We start from the raw sequence: 18,740 nt of genomic DNA, 5'->3' as shown, positions 1-18,740 counted from the left end.
CATGTGCTTACTTTGAAGGAGGATTTTATGGATGACTCAGGTTCATGCTAAATAATTTTTAAGATTGATTTGTTATTTACAAATTTCTTTCTAATTGTGTATTTTTCTTCTTACATTGCAAAAGAACTTTCAGAGGCTCTGGCTACAAAATCCAAACTGTTCACTGGGGACAACAGACTTCAACAATGTCATGACAAAATGCCTTATTAATCATAATTTAAAACAATCCAGGAGTTGCTGGAGATATCTTGATTTGCCCTTGTGAAAGACTTATTTCACAAGCTAAGTCCCAGATACCTAAAGTATTGAGGACAAATATTTCTGTAGTAAATGTACTTATACACCAAAAATTAAAAACTTTTAGGAGAATATATATCTGCCTATGGGCTCAATAATAGGCTTGAGAATATTTTGTTCTATAGTCACACATTTTATTACAAATTTCTTTTATTTTGTACCCAATAGAAAAGCAAGTTTGAAATCTATTTACAAGTACTATACATTTACATATATTATATACAATTAATGAATTTAAAGAAAATGGGCAGAGAAACAGTATTTATGGAAGAATATGCCACTGTACATGGTTCATTATCATGGTCCTTAATGTTACTGAATTTTTACTATAGTAATAAATACAATTCCATATTTACAAATCTTATAAAACATCTCATAAATGTATTTTTTTTGATTCCAAGTTAAAACATCTGATCAAAATGCACATGCTTATATAAAAATAAATCTACCCACAACCTTTAGGTTTGGATGAATTGAAGCTAACGTAGGCTAATATAAGCTACAAATTTATCCTTTAACTTTCAATATTTAATAATTTTGCCTCTTAAAGTATCTAACACATGTATTACATATGTAATGAAACAGAAAAGTAATGTTCCTGACATCAGTTGGGTTGATCTAAAGAGAATATAGCTAAAACCAAGCTAAATAAACAGGATAACGTGTTATCTAGTCTCTGTTGTTCAAAGTGGTGTCAGACATTGCAGCTGGAGCCACCACAGATACTTGTGAGAAGTCACATAAGTGGATTTAATTTATGTTGTTCTGCATTTGATCATTATTTAAGATGCACATCGGTCTGCATCAACTGATAAAACCTCCTGCGAAAAATGTGTACTCACCCCAGAGAGGGGAAAAAAATCTCAGTTCACTCACCAACTTTTCTCTGTCTGCCCATTGCCAGCAGTGGACTTTCTTTCTGAGCTCTGGACACCAAGTAGTTGAAAATGAATTAGACAAGGCAAAACTCATCTGTACACAGTCGCTTTAGTGGCAATTTAAGAATTTAACTTTGTTTTCCTTTCAAAATATTTGTAAGTAGTTTTATTCTGCTGAGGGTGAACAGCTAGTACTACCTAGGACTGGTATATAAAATTCGATATCTTTAAATATGATCTGAATATGAGTGAGTTAGTCATGCCTTTCATTATCCTTCCAGGGGATGGGTGATCTGAAAGGATCCTGTTGGAGGAAGGGTAAAGGAGGGAAACCATCTCCACATGATCATTAAAAAGAAATACTCATGGTCACAACCTTCACTCATTAATGTAGACCATTTAAAACCTTTATTTTTCACAATACCTCCAACCATCTTTTAAGGAATTTTTGGGTTTAAATAAACCTATCTTGTGAGCAAGCCCCTCTCCCTGTCCCCAATCACTAGATTGGTGAGTTTAAAAAGAATTGAATTAAAATCATGGAGAATCATTTTTGAAGAACATCTCCATCTGCTTTTTTGATCGTGGCACACCAAAATCTTGTGAATGATCTACCTCTTAGTTGTATGAGCAGCAATTACGCTTATTTTTCACTCTCAAGTATCAATAGGTTTTTGGTTTTTTTCACACTAACTGTGAAATTTTTTTTTCTTGTCAAATTTCAACTCAACGCTCCTTAGCTACTTCTCCTGATGTACTCATCCACGCATTATAAGGTTTTTTGAAAATCCTTCCTCTCTCATCTTCATTAGAGACATGGGACAAATGTCACAGAAGAAAGGTGACAGCTTTCGGCCATTGGATAAGCTGGCGATGACAGAGAAGTGGAAGGCAGGTCGTAGGCTATGCTGGCACTGGTAAAGGTCACCAAAGCTTGGGTCGAATCACAGGACTGTTTCTCCACATCATCGGAGTTAATAGATATCAGACTTGAATGTTTTGACCTAGTCCAGAAGTGGCTTTGCTTTCCTAGGCTCCCCAGATCCTCCTTAAAATGGGGATTGAAGAGAATGTAGAGAAGGGGATTCAGACATGCGGGCAGTGGGACAATCACCAGAAGGATAAACTTAATTACTTCAGGACTGATAAACGTGAGGTTTAGTAAAGAGGAGAAGGACAAGAAGGCCATCGGGCAGTAAAGGATACAGTTGGTGAAGAGCAACAGAGCAATGTGCTTCACCATGGAACAGTCCCACATATTCTCCAGGTCTCCCTTTTCCAAATTACAGTAGAGCTTGGTGTAGGCAACGGTCATCACGAGGAAGCAGAGGGAGTTGAGCAGGACAAGCGCCACCATGTAGCCAGTGGTGCTGGGCTCCCCAAAGGGCAGGGGCAGGCAGAGCGGGGAGGCGCTGTACTCGCTGCCGCCCAGCAGGGGCACCGCGGCGATGGTCAGGGCCAGCGCCGCGCACAGCAGAAGGATCACTTTCAGGCTGGAGAAAGGAGGTTTTGTTTCAAATTTTGCCGAACACTTCACTGAGAAGCCCCGCTCCAGGGCTGCCAGAGTCAGCAGGAAAACAGACGACTCGGAAGCAAAAATGGCCAGAAAGCCAACGACCTGGCAGCCCACCCCCTCCTCCCACCACGCCCCGTGCCGCGCAAAGCTGCCGAAGGTGAGCGCGTCCACCGTGGCCAGCACGGCGCCCGCCAGCCCCGTCAGCAGGTTCCCCACCGCCATCAGCCCGATCAGCAGCTTTACGGAGGAAATGTACAAAGCGGATCGGAACACCGATGAGGCCACCAAGGCGTTACAAGTAAGCGCCAGAACTGCTATGGTCCACACTCCGATTCGGATCAGCCAGCTACCGAACAGGCGTTCACAGGGCTTGAAGGGGCCTAAAAGGTCAAGGCAGATAAAGGGCTGCGTATCAAATCTGGGTTTACAGTTTTCGTCACATTATCTTTCTGTTTCTCTCATTAGGGCGCAAAGAGATCGAGGCCCACGTGGTCCACCGCCCCCTCCGCGGCTGCTATCAATTGATTGCTTCCGTCCTTCTGCAGCCGCGCGGGGGTGAGCCGGCCAGGTGCCGGCCTCCCTGCTTACAGGTGGAGAAATGGAGATGGGGATTAACTACACCAGTGTTGGGGCCACTTTAAAAAGCCAGATCTCCTGGACGTTCTATTACAATTTTCAAAATCCTTCAGTAGAGGCCCATAGGCAGAGAAGGAGAATCCTAGGGAAATTCTCCTTAATATTAGAAAAAAGAAGGGCAGTGTGGGTAATGTGAAGGTGCATTTCTTGAAAATTTCTTTTGGTTTTAGATGGACATCTGATGACTGGGAGCAAGGAACAAACTAAACGTTGAAAATAAATATTGACCCTTCCTAGCCATCTTTTTTTTTTTTTCCAACAGGCTCATCCTTTTTCTGGGGAGGGGACAAACAATTAAATGAATATAATATCATTTTAAAATAATTCATCTGTGCAAACCATTATTTCCTTTTACCAAATGGCTATTTATTAGGAAAGACTTAAGATAAATTACTTTCCAAAATCAGTAATTACACAAAGCAAGACTATCACATGCTATGTCAGGCTAACTTGCAACTATCCTTTTAAAAAGGACATAAGCTTCTAGGTACATGCTTGTGCTGGTTTGACTCTGTTATGTACCCCAGAAAAGCCCATATTCTTTTAATCCAATCTTGTGAGGGCAGACCTATTGTTGGGTGGGAACTTTTTTTATTTTTATTATTATTATTATTATTTTGGTGCATGGTTGGTGCCTTAATTTGGATGTTTTCATGGCCTTAGAATTGTAACTTGTAATTTAATAAATCCCCTTGTAAAAGCCAATCCATTTCTGATATTTTGCATTCTGGCAGCTTTAGCAAATTAATGCTTGATTCTTTAGTTTCCATTAATGTGCATCAAAAGTACCCCCCCGCCCCATGGGGTTTCCTAATAGCCAAGCAACTCCTTTGCTGGAACTATTGATGATCAGCCCTCAACACAAGGGTTTGTAAAAAAAATTTAAAAATAAACAAGTGAAAAACATAAAGTCCCTCACGAAAGTCCTTTTTATGATGGGAGAACAACCCGGCCACAACATGGCTCAGATTCTGTTATTCTGTTGTGTGCGGCCACAATGTCATTCCTGTCCCTGGAGTCGGGGGTGGGTCCTGCTGCTGAGGCAGGCTGGACGCCTTGCTTACCTGGGGAGGGCGAACACTGCACCGAATGAAGGGCTTTCAGGTCTTCCTCAAAGTCAAACAGGAAGTCCTCAAGGTCACGCTCATCTGCGGAAATGAGAAGTCCTGGGATGATTAGCTCTTTTAGGAGGACCTAGTCCCAGGGAGGATGGACCTGGAGATTTCCCTCCAGCACGAACCGCCAGCAAGGGAACTGAAGGCCAGGCACTCCGTTTCTCCCTGGGCTTTCTGTCAAGTTTATTATGAAGTGGCCTTTGGCTTAGCTCCACTCAAACTTCTATATGATGCAATATTCTAGTAGAACTGGGGGTATGGGAGTCTTGATCTTAACATCCGAGCTCCCTCATTCTGGTCTTGTTCCCAAGTTTGTGATAGACCCAAACTGCACTGAGCTAAATTAGAGAGAAGGAGGGGCCTCTCCATTCGGTGAAGGAACCTTTATCCAATTTACCGAGGTGGCTGTAAAGGGAGAATCAGGTGTGGTACATTGCCATTAGTCTTTCCTGGGGCATCCAGGATAACAAAAGACTAGGTCAAGAAACCCATTGGTGATTGGTTTAGCTGTCCATGGAGTTTCATGATCTACCACACTTTCCCAAAGATTCTAATTGAATTGGTCTGGTATGGGGCCTCATCATCAGTATTTTATAAAAATTCTGTGATTCTAATATGTGGCCCAGGGTTGAGAATCACTGCCCTTGTATATAAGCTCCACGAAGGACCTTGTTTGTGTCTCTAGTGCCTAGAATAGTGCCTGGCATAACTTAGACATTTTTTGTTTGTTTGTCGAATTATGGTGAGCGAGGCAGGAGGAACAAAAACTCAAGTATGAACGAGGGCAACACACACTGTGGCCTAAAACAAAAGAGCCGAGGATCAAAATGTCAGCTCCTTTAACTGATTCGTGCGCAGGACGAAACGTTAAGGCACTCTGTAGACAGACTGAATCGGATTTGCTTGGTAATAAACAAACCATTAAAGCACAAAGCACGAAGACCTAGTCTGTTTAGACTCTGTGAGAACTTGCAAGGTTGGCAGGGAAAGGAGAGGGGGAACTGCCCGAAGCGTCTCCTTGTTACCACAGGTGTGGTGGGAGGGGGCGTTGCCGCCTATGTAAGTAGTTTTTACTTCACGGAAAGCCAAGAGTTTTACAGACATTATCTCATTTCACCTTCCTGACAGATGCCCCTGTGGGGGACGGGAAGGGAGAATGTTTTTGAATTACTTGGACACAGAGTTGGATTCTTGAGCTCTTCTGCTGAAACAAGGAGACATCTAAAATGCCTATATCCTCCCCCATTGCCACCCACAGACCATAAGGATAAAAATAGGTTTTATCTCTGGAGAAAAGGTTCAGAAGTATGTTTGAAAAAGGGATCCACAGGGATGGGCCTTTAAAAAACTTTCTGGAAATATTAGCAACAGTATTAGTAATCACCCTAGGATCTTAAAATCTAAAATCTAAATCTAAGTATTGGGAATTCATTTCAAGAAAAGTTGAAATTTTAGAATGACTCCTGATGACATTTTTTCTCTTGAGAGTCTTTAAAAAGTGGGATTGATTCTCCACTGGTTGGGGTGGTTACACAGGGCCTTGTTTGGAGCTCAGATGATCTGTTTGATGACATTTCAAGGCCTTCCCATCACAAATCCATCACCGTGACATAGTAGGTTTTACCTTGAACATGAAACAGTCCAGCATCTCTCTTAAAAAGGTCATCTGCGCTGCTGTTGTCCCCTTTATTCCATTGATTAGAAATTTTATAGACATTCTCACACACTCCAAACGCACAGCACTGGTAAGCATAAGGCATTTCTATAACTCTTTAAATGAACAAAAACAAAACACAAAACACATGCTTAAACGGTCACAGGATATAATGTTCATCTTTTTTGACCCAATAATCCTACCCCTCTGGATTTTAACCTAAATAAATAATCCAAAATATAAGTTACGTACATAAAGATGTTCAGTACAGTACTATTTATAACAATGGAGTTATTAAAAATGATTTCTATGAAATGTTGGTGATTACTGAAGTTGAGTGATGGGTATATTATTCCCTCTACTTTTGTATATGTTTGAAAACTTCCATAATATTTTAAAATGATTACTAGGAAAATTGTAGCAGGATAGAAAGTGCTTATGACATAATGTCAAGTGACTACAACATGACATGAATTTGTATACACATGGTGATTCTAATAATTAAAAATATGTTGGAAACAAAGTTTGGAAAGAAACAATATTTTAAAAGTTGTTTAGGAGGACATTTTTAGGTTTTTCTCTCTCTTCTACTTTCCAAACTCTCTTTTGGGGTAACATTACTTTCATGGTTTTAAAAGTATCTAAAAAGTACTTTTAAAATATATATAATCTTTCAGGGGCTTCTTTATTGATAATAAGCATAGCAGGATTTTAAATGCATTAGAGCATTACTTCCTCAAACAAATATTTAGTACATCTTATTAGAACATACACACAAAGTAGATAAATTAAAAATTATAAGCAGGAATACAGTCATGTTATAATGTTATTTAACCACATGTTCTAGGTTACAGCCTATGGATCAATGGTTTCCAAACTCTTTTCATGAACTCTGTGATTCCGAGAGGCATCTTTGAGAGAGAAAGGAAATGTGGTCAGGAAGACACATTCTCCCACTTCAGGGCTTGTCCTAACAATGCCCCAGGGGTGGGAGACTTGGGGGCATGAAATGCAATTCAAGAGTCCCATGACCTCATAAATTTAGCAAACCACTATAACACATCTATTATTTCACATGACCACAAATGTATCCTATTAGCTTTAATGACAAACTCACTTGAGTTCTGGAAAGTTTTCAGATGATATCAAGCTCTGTAAGGCATGATTTCCTGTTAATTTTAAGTGAGTTAAACCATGTAACCCAGTCACAGGAAAGGAGGACAGGCGGTTGGACGATAGGTCCCTGCAAAACATCAAACAACAACTGGCTTTTAGTCTGTGTTAGCATAATACATTCTTGTTAAAAAGGCAACCTAAAGATGACCACACTGCTCAATAAAAACTTCTAAGCAGGGTCCTTATTCTTAATGGTAAAAGTAATCATTTTGGTTTTAGCTCCTGATAACTTTTCTATTTATAATTAGGATTTTAGGAGTAAGGGGAACATCTTACTTGCACCCACAGTGTAAATGGTCTATATTCAGCTTCATTTTGCCAGGTAGGGACATCTAAAATCAAGTGGAAGTTACTACAATTAATTTAAAAAACTGAACTGGGTTGGGGCTGAAGGGGGAAAGAGCAGGTGGTTTATTCCCTTCCCTTTCCATCCAACTTGTCCCCATCTAACCTCATTAGGAGAGGAAGGAGCAAAAGACAGAAAGAGGAGAGAGAGAGAAAAAGGGACAAGACAATTTTCTATTAGTCAAGATGGCACAGTATTAAATGAGAGCCCTCTAGAACTGAATTGACATATTCCATTGCACCTGATTACTCACTAAAAATAGAAACTTTCACCCGAATAACAAGAACCAGCTGTCTCCCTAATCTTCAGTAATTCACTTAAGGACCCATGTGGGCTTAGCGGGGACAGGAGGGTTAGCTCCTTGGCTCTGATAGAGCCCCAGTGTAGAGGACCCTGAAGGCCTGGCATTCTGCATTACCAGCTTCTTCAGCAAAACCATTTTTCTTAGCTAGATAGTCCCCAATTATCAAAAGACATAAACAAGCAATGAAATACTCACAGCTTTATTAAAGATGGCAAAGCAGAAAATGCATTGGGGTGAATAATGGCAATTTTGTTCCATGCTAAATTCCTAGTTTAAAAAAAAAAGGCAAATGAGAGGGTAATATAACAAAAAGAATATATGAAATTTTATTATATGCATACACTGTTCTACCAAAATTTAATTTCTATTCTGAACGGAAACAGTTCAACAAATTGTCCTTTGGATAAAGATATTGTTGGTATAAAACGACTAAAGAGAGAACTTTAAATCAACTTAAAAAAAAAAGAAAAATCATGCAGATGGATATTTTAGTGTTTGCTCTTTTTTTTTTGCTAAAATGTGACTTTAATATGGCTATAAACTTAAAAAAACATTTTAGAAGTGTGACATATAACATATATATAAAAAGCAATTAATTTCAAAGCACCTTGTAAAAAGTAGTTATAAACAGATTTCAAAGTTCGGTATGGGTTCCAATTCCATAAGTTACGAACTTTTATTTGGACATTTAGGGTAGAAGAAAGGGAAGAGACAGGAATTTCTGAGGCTCTTCTTCTGAAAAGCAAGCCAATTTTAAATGATAAAATGTCCCTGGATGTCTAACGAAACTCGAGAAGAATTTGTTCACAATGCCCATATATGTCAGGTCTCAGAGAGAGAAACAGAGACGCTTTTAAGAAATTTCCCAGTAAAGGAGATCAACATGCAAACTCTCAACTGTGATACGAATAGAAGAGGGGCTAACACCTGTTGGGAAACTAAATTCTTTGATGGTAAAGAAAACTACAATTTATGGGAAAATAAAATCTACTTTCCCCCCAACCCCATAGTGAAATATAGATAATTTATCCACAATAAAAACGTCTGCAAGAACTTCTGTAGGTAATTTAGCATGAATAAGAGTGTCCACATTTTATAAAAGGAATTTTGAATTAAGATATGTATTCTAAAAATACCTCACAAATAAGAGTAGTCAAGGTATAGGCATTTGAGTAAGTTTAAAGAGATCACAATCAGCTTTTCTCCAGCACATATAAATCATCTATTTATGAGATGGGGACCCTGAGTTAGCTTGAATAAATGGTATTCATAGAGCGTTCATATTCACATTTGAAAGGGTCCCTAACAGGAGGAAACTGGGAGGCTTTTCATACTGGAAAATTTTATTTCGTCTTGAAAATATGAGAATTTTGGAAGGCTTACCCTTTCATCACTCCTAGAATAGAAGAAAATTCCAGCTTTTAAAAAGGGATGAGAAGAGTGTGGCAGGGGTGGGGAAGCTACAAATGGTGGTGGGGTTTTGCGCAATTGAATGAGTAGATGGTCCTCTAGGAAGCTGCCCCTGAAATATGTGTCCGTCGAGGAGAGCAAGTAATACCATCTATCAAAGTCTCTTTGAGGTCTTTAAGTAAAACAGGGTGCCCTGGAACGTAGACCAAGTCTTGCAATGGAGCTTTGTAGCAATTTAACTGGGTTTTAAGTAAATAGGTGAGAATTTGTATATTCAGAGGACTGTGAATTCCCTTCCAATTTCTTGAGCCCATGTGCAGGAATCCACCTGACAGCCAGGGGGGAACCATTCTCCCCTCTCTGGCTCTGCTCTGCCTGGTGAACCGCCCCCCTCCCCCTGCCCCCTGCCCCACCCCAGGCTGATCCTGCAGGCTGCATCCCCAGGACTCTCTCCTGGGCTTAGCTGGATTCCCAGGGAAAGCCCTAGGAGGAGAGAGAGGCCCAGAACTTGTGGTTGCTCCCTTCCCATTATAGAATCTTGTCTCTGACAGCAGCAGTCCCCCTTCCAACCACTGCATCCTAACACTGTGTCTCAACTCTTCCTATGCTCAGGAAATGTCATTTCTCTCGGCGTCCTTTCAGCCCCAGGTTTCGTACTGCTTATGGGTTCTGCATGCATCACCATCCCATCCCTTGCTTGCTCCCTGCCCACAGTAAGTCCTTGCATTTGAATCATTTGGGGTGAATATTCTTTCCTGCCAGGCTCCTCACTGATATTATTACTATAAAATAATATAATAGTAATGTTTGTTACACACTTATAGTGTGCCAAGTACAGTTATGAGGTTTTTTGATGTATTGTCTTACTCCAACACAATCCTAGGACGTAGGTATTATCATTAGCCTCATTTCACTGATGAGAAAATTGAGGCACAGTGTGTTCAGTGACAGACTAAGCCACAGACAGAAAAGTGAAAAAGTTTGGAATAAGGTGGGGTCGATGCATGACAGTGCTGAGAGTTGAGTCCTGTAGCAGGGAATGTGCAAAGTGCATCAGGGTGGAGTGAGCTCAAAGATAGGAGATTTTGTTCTTATGGGATAGGCAGGGGGACAAGTCAAAGGTGGGAGGAGCCCGGCAGGTGCAGGAACCTGAGAATATGGCCAGGTGTTGGGAGACTGGGAAAGTGTGGTCTAAAGGTGCGGGAGAATTCAGGAGGGTCTAGACCTCCAGCCTTCAGAGTCGACATGACATTCTTTTGCTATCATTAGAGGTCAGCCTTTTAAAATAGAACACACTTTTGGAAATGGCCAGAACTCAAACCTGGTAAATAAGGCAGGTAATGAAAGTAGGCAATGTCTTTTTGTTTATGTGTATTAATAGAGCGAAAGAACCACACAAGCAAATTTAAACCAAAAGTTGGAAAGGGCAATACAACTAAATTCAGAATAAGACGATTTTCAAGGTTATTTGGGGGAGGGGAAGGAGAGTCTTAAAAGTAAACTTAAAATGTTTTGAGGAATGGTATTATTTTACCATGGGTATAGTTCCTTAAGTATTAAGAAAAACTTTAGAAGTTAGCAAAAGAAAAAGATTGTAAACAGACATACCAGAGATTAAACATTACATGTTGTCAGCATTCATCAAAATCATACTGAAATCTAGTTTCAAGATTGAAAAGCTTTAACTGTTGCATCATAAAAAAATCTGTTAGCAAGTTTCTTTTCCATTTATGGTTAATATATATATATAGGTGTTTTCAGTCATAAATGCAATTAAATAGTTACAACTTAGTTGTCTGAGCTACAGAAGTGTTTTCTGGGACAGGTATACCCAAACTTTAGTGCATGTGTTAAAATGCAGATTCCTAAACCTTACTCTCAGAGATTCGCCTGAGGCAGGTGATACCTAGGAATCTGCATTTTTCACAATTGCCACCAGGTGATTCTTCAGCACGCTAGGTAACACATTGGAAAACTCTGCTTAACAATTAGGAAAAGTGGGCAGGGAGAATTGTGTGATCGTCTCGGTTTTGTATGTAAAATGATCTTTGCCAATTCCAGGCTGCAAGACAGAGACACATTTTGTGGGTTGCTCAATAGCTTGGCTTCCTTCCTTTTCGTCACAGTTTTAGGTCTGCTGACTGGTACGGTGCATAATTGGACATTTATTCCTGGAAATTATCAAGAGCAAAATAGTTGCCTTTTAATAGCCAATATATGCATGGAGGCCCCACAATATGAGTATACAGTGAAAAGAAGGTGGTAGGGGAAGGCCTGAAGGAGAAGGAAAGTGCTCTGGGCAGGGGAAGGCGCTGGCAGCTGAACTCACAGAGAGCGGAGGCTGAGCAACTGCTGGAAAGCGTCCCCTCTGATGGCTGAGATTCTGTTGTGTCGCAGGTCACTGAAATGACAGAAATCCAAAGACTAACTGCAAAGTGACTGGTTTCAAAGATCACAATCTTCAGGGAATGCTGAAAGAGGGATTACCTACCCTATCTACCACGTAACTCCTATTAAAATTTCATTTTGCTTAAAGAAAGAACACTATAACCTATACACTCATACATGTATTGCCTATCAAAGCAGTTAGTTCCACTGGGAGGATAGAAAACCATATTCCAAAAATGTCATCATCTCTCAAAACACTCTGAGGGTGGGCCACGGTGGCTCAGCAGGCAAGAACGCTTGCCTGCCATGCCAGAGGACCTGGGTTCGATTCCCGGTGCCTGCCCATGTAAAAAAAAAAGAAAAAAGAAAAAAACACAAAACACTCTGAGAACGCCCCTCCAGGCTCTGCCTTCTGAGCCTTTCTCATATTCTTTGAGAGTGCTTAGGACTGAACCTGTTCTACCTTTTAAAGATGGAGTTGCTCTTTTTTATTTTTTGCCCCTTAATGGCCCAAAAACATTTATAAAAAAATCTAGCCTGAAAGAATAGAGGATTCATACTGTGAATCCTCAAAACCAAAGTTTGAGTATAAAGCAATAAGGCTAGTGTTTTGTTTTGTTTTGTGTGTGTGTGTGTGTGTGTGTGGAGGCATTTCAAAATGTTTTATGAATAAGTAACATCGAAGAGACCAGTATGGTACCTCCACTGAAGAAGATTATTGTGAAACAAACACAACAATGAATCCAAGTCCCCTCGACATTAAAAAATAACACCACTCATTTAGATATGTAAGTTTGGTTGCTTTTGTAAAAGAAGAAAATTCCAAAGCCCAAACAAACCCAGTTCATTATTACTAGTTAGCGGGGTGGGGGTGGGGAAAAAGCACAAGTATATAATAAATTCTTTACTTATATTACAGTACAATGCATGATAAAATAGTATTATCTCTATTTTCCAACTTCATAGCCACACTATCTGGTCACTCCTTGTGTGCATAAGGAGGGAAAGCATCAAGTGTCTCCTCAGTGAGGCACAAAGTAAGCAAACCAATGACCCCCGTGAAGTGTGAGTTTTGGCTGGATGCTTTGTTGTTTTTGCTAGGTGCTTAGAGGGTCTTAGAGGCTTACATTTTCTGAAGCTTTTGGCAAACTGAAAAACTGGGTAAATCGTCCAGCAGGTTGTACGACAGATCTCTGAAAGACAGAATGTGCATAAAGGGAAAATCTGTTACATATTAATCATAAGGAAACATGCTTTGCTCTCCTTTCCCCTCCAAGATGACATTTCTCCCAAAGGCAGACTCAAAACATTTCCACAGCACTGATAGGGAGCAGGTAGTCAAAGACATTATTGGATTAAGGAGTAGATTTGAATGTTTACTGAAATGTAACTGTTATACTTCTTTAGTTGACTTAATTTACTTAATGAATTTATTTATACTTTGTTAGAGATGATATACGATGTTCCAGCTCTTATCTTACTGAAATGAGTATAAATTAAATAAAATAATTATGCTCTGTTTCTAGGAACTGCTGCATCTCTACAGCTAAGAGAAATAATTGCTGGTTCTTTCTAATCAACTGAAAAAAAAAACAACAATTCAAAACATAGCACGAACTTTGAAATCAATCGTTATAAGGAGAAAAAAATCTAAGAAAGTCTTCAGCCAAAACTCAACAAATTACAGAATAACAAAAACATCTGGACATATTTAAAGTATAATATAACTAATCTAAAACAAGCCATGGTAATTTGCAGAAATCTAAAAAAAAGAAAGCTAGTAGATAAAGTAACATAAATTAAAAAAATTTTGTCTCATGTTTTAAAAGTTAGCAGCTAAACAGCGAACACATTTTCATGCCTAATTCTAATTCTTAAAACCAGGTCACCACTATGCAACGAAATATCCATACTGTTTTCTAAGAGTTTTAAATTATTTTATTCTTGTAATTTATCACTTTCTCCTACATTTATAGAATCAATGAAATTTATATAGGAATAGAGTTCATTTTCTACACAGAAATGTTTAAATGAAGCTGTTTGCTGATGCAAAACTGTAGTTTACCCTAGAGGTATAAAGGCAACAAACAAACATCCCACACCTACACACACTTACATATGATTTTTTAAAAACTTTTTTTTATCGAATAGTATAACATATGTACAAAGCAAAGAAATAAAAAAGCAGTAGTTTTCAAAGCCCTCTTCAACAAGTGGTTACAGGACAGATCCTAGAGTTTGTCATGGCTACCATATGATCTTCTCATATGTTTCCTTCTAGCTGCTCCAGAATATAGGAGGCTGGAGGGCTTAAATATTTCTTTTATCATCACGTTCGACTTTTTCCCCTTCTTTTGTATATATAACATATATACATAACATATAACATATATACAAAAAAGCTATACATTTCAAAGCACAGCACCACACTTAGTTGTAGAACATATTTCAGACTTTGACATGGGTTACAATTTCACAATTTTAGGTTTTTACTTCTAGCTTCTCTAAAATACTGGAGACTAAAAGAGCATTCACATTCATTTGTTAAATCCTATCTTCTGTGTATAACTCCACCATCACCTCTGATATTTGTGTACCCCTCTTTAGGGGTGTTTGGGCTATAGCAATTCTAAATTTTTGATATTGGAAGGGTCTGCCACTAACATGGGGTAGGGAGATGGAACTATCTGATGTTCTGGAGAGGCTGGGCTAGGTTTTAGGACTCATCTGGACAAGGGACCCATCTGGAGGTTGTAGTTTTCTGGAAAGTTACTCTAGTGCCTGGAACTCTTGTGGAATCTTATATATTGCCCTAGGTGTTCTTTAGGATTGGCTGGAATGGTCCTGGTTGGGGGTTGGCAGGTTATGATAGGTAGCAAGGTCTAACTGAAGCTTGCATAAGAGCAACCCCATATGCACACACATGTTATCAAACTGATAATTTGGTTCACTCATCTCCCCAAGCTGTGAGGGGACAAATCCTTCCTTGTCGACCTCTTTGTAGAAGACATATAAAATCTCTGTAAGGACAGGATGTTGCCTTCTACCTGATGATTATCATAGCCAGCATTGCTTAAATAATTCCTGTGTACAGGCACCATATTTACAGCTTTACCTGACGTATTTTATTCAATCCTTGTGGTCATACTAAGGGGGAGACACAGTGATTATCTTTACAGATCAGTGAAAAGACTTGCCTGGGATCACCAGTTAAATAAGTGGGAAAAGCCATATACAGCCTGGATTGGGGGCCGAGCGATTCCTATGAGGGCGAAGAAATACGAGGACAACACCAATCACGTACGGTGGCACTTTCCTCATGTAACAGATATTCAGTGGGTGATTCAGACTTATACTCCTAGGAAGCAGACTGTGCAGATATCAGAACCCTGAGTTCTAGTCTCAGCCTCAACCATTTCTACTTGGTTGATAAACTGGTCTTTCTCTGTTCTCCCATAAATGAAGATACTAATACCGGTTTTGCTGATCCTGCAGGATTGCTTTGAAGCCAAATGATTATTAAAGGTTCAAGAGCCTTGAAAATGGCAAGATACTAGCTATTAATTGTGTTCTTTCAGGTCTTTCAAGGTCCAACTTGAGGATAGAATAACTTGAGGATAGAATAACAGGATGAAAGAATTGAGAGAGAAGATTGAGCTAACAGTGCCCGAAAGTCTACCATGTCCCAGGTGCTGTTTAGAGTGTCTGACATGTAGTAATCCAGTTAGTCCTATGATGCCCCTCTGAAGGGAGCAGCTCCCTGTCTATTTTATAGCTGGGGAACTTAGCCCCAGAAGGGATAATTACTTGCTCAATATACCGTGGTAATATATAAGGGAACCTAGGTTTTAACAAGGATGATGGAGTCTGGAGCCTTTGCTCTTACCACTTTGGCAGTCTGCCTCCATTCATGCAGTTTTAGACCTGAGTTGTTTCCTGTTCATCATGTGACATGGCAGACACACATATAGTTTAAATACTGTCTCCCGACTTATGATAGCATGTGTGGTAGTTAGATTCACTTGTCAACTTGGCCAGGTGAAGGCATCTAATTCTGTTGCTGTGGACATGAGCCAATGGTACATGAACCTCATCGGTTGCTGATTACATCTGCAGTCGACTAGGAGGCGTGCCTGCTGTAATGAATGACGTTTGACTTAATTGGCTGGTGCTAAAATGAGAGAGCTCAACACATACCTCATCTCAGCACTCGTAGCTCAGCCCAGGCCTTTGTAGATGCAGAAAGAAATCACCCCAGGGAAAGTTGTTGGAACCCAGAGGCCTGGAGAGAAGGCCAGCAGAGATCACCCTGTGCCTTCCCACATAAGAAAGAACCTCAGCTGAAAGTCAGCTACCCTTCCTCTGAAGAACTAACAAAATAAATCCCCTTTTATTAAAAGCCAATCTGTCTCTGGCGTGTTGCATTCTGGCAGCTAGCAAACTAGAACAGTATGTGAAATCTTAATGACGTTACCAAGGCATTTTTTTCTCAAGAAATGAAGATAGTAATACTTATTGCAGATGTAGTAGGCAGAATTTTAAGATGGCCACAGATTTCTACTACCTGGTATACACATGCTTTTCCCCAGGTTTTCATTCAAACTGCCTGTGTTTGAATTCAGACTCTGTTACTTTCCTGTACTTTTTAAGTACATTTGACAAATGTACTTAATTTCCCTAATTCTCAGATTTCTCATTTGTATCTCTATACTGCATAGGGCAGAGGGGAATGAAGAAGAGGGAACTTGCTGTGTGCTCCCCTCCTCCAGACATGAAGGACTGACTCTAAGGCTTCTAGGCAGTGCTATTGTAACCCCAGTCCACTGGAGTCCTGGAGTCTGAAGTGACATGTTGGGCTGGAGATGGGGGAAGGCAGAATCAGTGGCAGATATTCATATTCTGCTGTCCAATCTTTGTAGCGCTACTTACAGCTCTGCTCCTAGGTAAAGCCTGCGGTAGAATTGCAGGCATTCAACTGCCACAGGTGTCTAGTGTGTGTGCCATGGCGAGAGATCAAGGATTCTTTCATTAAGTCCAACGATGCTTGAGAGGATGATGATAGGATTGAGTAGGGGTGGAAGGAAAGGGCTGAAAATGGAAGTTCAGTACAAGGCTCTTCAAATCTCTATAAATGACTTCTTGCAAGAGAAGAGAAAGGCAGAAAAAAAAGGCTGAAGTTAACAGAAATATCATATGCAAACTGTTTCAACCGTTAGATAAAACCCTAGAACACAGCACCTATATTATACTGGAAAAATGTTTGGTCGCCTTTATCAAGGTTTGCATGGGTCTGATAATTTTGTATTTTGGCATCCATATTGGGTTGTTGATCCATTATGTTATTTTGTTCTGCTCTGAAAAGTCTTTAGAGGTGGAGATGAAGTTATTTTGGCTTGTCATGTCCATTTTTCTGAAAAGGAATGTGTGTCAATGAATATACTAATGGAGAGTGTTTGGGACTTGGAAATAAAGGGTGTACATGCCATCATGACTGGATTGTGCCTGACAGCCACTTCCCTGGCCCCAAGGGAGAAAAGGAGGCCTGACCTTCTGGAGACCTGTAAGGAAAGAACTTTCTCACCTTTTAAAAGATTATTGAAATGTTTGCCATTTCACCCCTAAATGGGTGCCTTATTGCCTTACTGATACTCACAGTACTTGGAGATTAGGTAACTGATCACAGACAGTTTGGGGAAGAGATGAGATCTGTGCTCCAGTTAAAGTCCTGTTGAAACACATAACAGACACAATTCTTTTATTCAGGCGTCACACAGTGGCGTGTTTTGATTTACTGATGTTAAGACTCGTCAGACTCTAAGGGCAGTACCCTGGGCAAAGTCAAGACCTTATTCAAGTACTTACAGACTCTCTAAGCTCGAAGTTCCAGTTAGATCAGGAAATGCAGTTATTTGTGAGGCACCATTCAAAGTCCTAGAGGGAAGGGTACATGAGTATTATTGGAAGTTTCTAGAAAGGGGTAACTTTTACAGCCATTTTCAAAGCACTTCAATCTATAATATTCATAACAATCCTGCAAGGGGAAGTCGATCTGTAGGAGAAATAGGAACTTACAGTGTTCTTAGTTCAGGTAAATGTTGAAAAGCAGATCTCCCAACAAGCTGGATGGGGTTGTCATAAAAATGTCTAAAAAAAATTCAAACACGAATGCCTTAGTTTAAAACTTGAATGACACATAAACACCTGATGAAAATTTCAGTACATACAATAAGAGTATTTATGTATTTTTTAAAAACATTTTTTATTGTATAATATAACATATATACAAAACAAAGAGAGAAAAAAGCAATAGTTTCCAAAACACTCCTTAACAAGTAGTAACAGGACAGATCCCAGAGTTTGTCATGGGATACCATACTATCATCTCAGAATTTTCCTTCTAGCTGCTCCAGAACATTGGAGACTAGAAGGAATAAATATTTTTTTATCATCACAATCAACTTTTCTTTTTTTATTTTTTGTGAAAAATAACATATATACAAAAAAAAAAACAATAACTTTCAAAGCATAGTGCAACAATTAGTTGTAGAATAGATTTCAGAATTTGGTATGGGTTACAAGTTCACAATTTTAGGTTTTTACTTCTAGCTGCCCTAAGATATTGGAGACTAAAAGAAATATCAATATAATGATTCAGCAATCATACTCGTTTGTTAAACCCTACCTTCTCTGTGTAACTCTGCCTTTGTTCACCTATAAGATCACCTTTTTATCCCTCTCTTTAGGGGTATTTGGGCTATGGCCATTCTAACTTTTTCATGTTGTAAGGGGCTGTCAATAATATGGGGTAGGGAGATGGAACTAGCTGATGTTCTGGAGAGGCTCGCCCCCCTGCATTTCAGGACTTATCTGGTCCAGGGACCCATCTGGAGGTTGGAGGTTTCTGGAAAGTTACCCTAGTGCATGGAACCTTTGTAGAATCTTATATATTGCCCTAAGTATTCTTTAGGATTGACTGGAATGCTTTTGGTTGGAGTTTGGTAGGTGATGATAGGTAGCAAT

General features: G+C 39.6%; 1 protein-coding gene across 1 annotated transcript in view; it reads right to left on the bottom strand.

Moving 5' to 3' along the window:
• Positions 1-419: 419 nt before the first annotated feature.
• LGR5 (leucine rich repeat containing G protein-coupled receptor 5) overlaps positions 420-18,740 on the bottom strand; it is a 140,544-nt gene continuing 122,223 nt past the window's right edge. Inside the window, exons 9-18 of the mRNA XM_077111436.1 lie at positions 17,793-17,864; positions 17,583-17,651; positions 17,374-17,445; positions 12,848-12,913; positions 11,662-11,733; positions 8,118-8,189; positions 7,214-7,339; positions 6,067-6,212; positions 4,392-4,475; positions 420-3,071 (exon numbers count right to left, since the gene is read on the bottom strand). Coding sequence (XP_076967551.1) covers positions 1,984-3,071; positions 4,392-4,475; positions 6,067-6,212; positions 7,214-7,339; positions 8,118-8,189; positions 11,662-11,733; positions 12,848-12,913; positions 17,374-17,445; positions 17,583-17,651; positions 17,793-17,864 — 1,867 coding nt within the window. The 3' untranslated portion in view covers positions 420-1,983. The remainder of the gene's footprint in view (positions 3,072-4,391; positions 4,476-6,066; positions 6,213-7,213; positions 7,340-8,117; positions 8,190-11,661; positions 11,734-12,847; positions 12,914-17,373; positions 17,446-17,582; positions 17,652-17,792; positions 17,865-18,740) is intronic.

This window comes from Tamandua tetradactyla, chromosome 7 (assembly GCF_023851605.1).
Source record: "Tamandua tetradactyla isolate mTamTet1 chromosome 7, mTamTet1.pri, whole genome shotgun sequence".
Classification (NCBI taxonomy): domain Eukaryota; kingdom Metazoa; phylum Chordata; class Mammalia; order Pilosa; family Myrmecophagidae; genus Tamandua; species Tamandua tetradactyla.
This window is presented reverse-complemented; position numbering and strand designations above follow the sequence as displayed.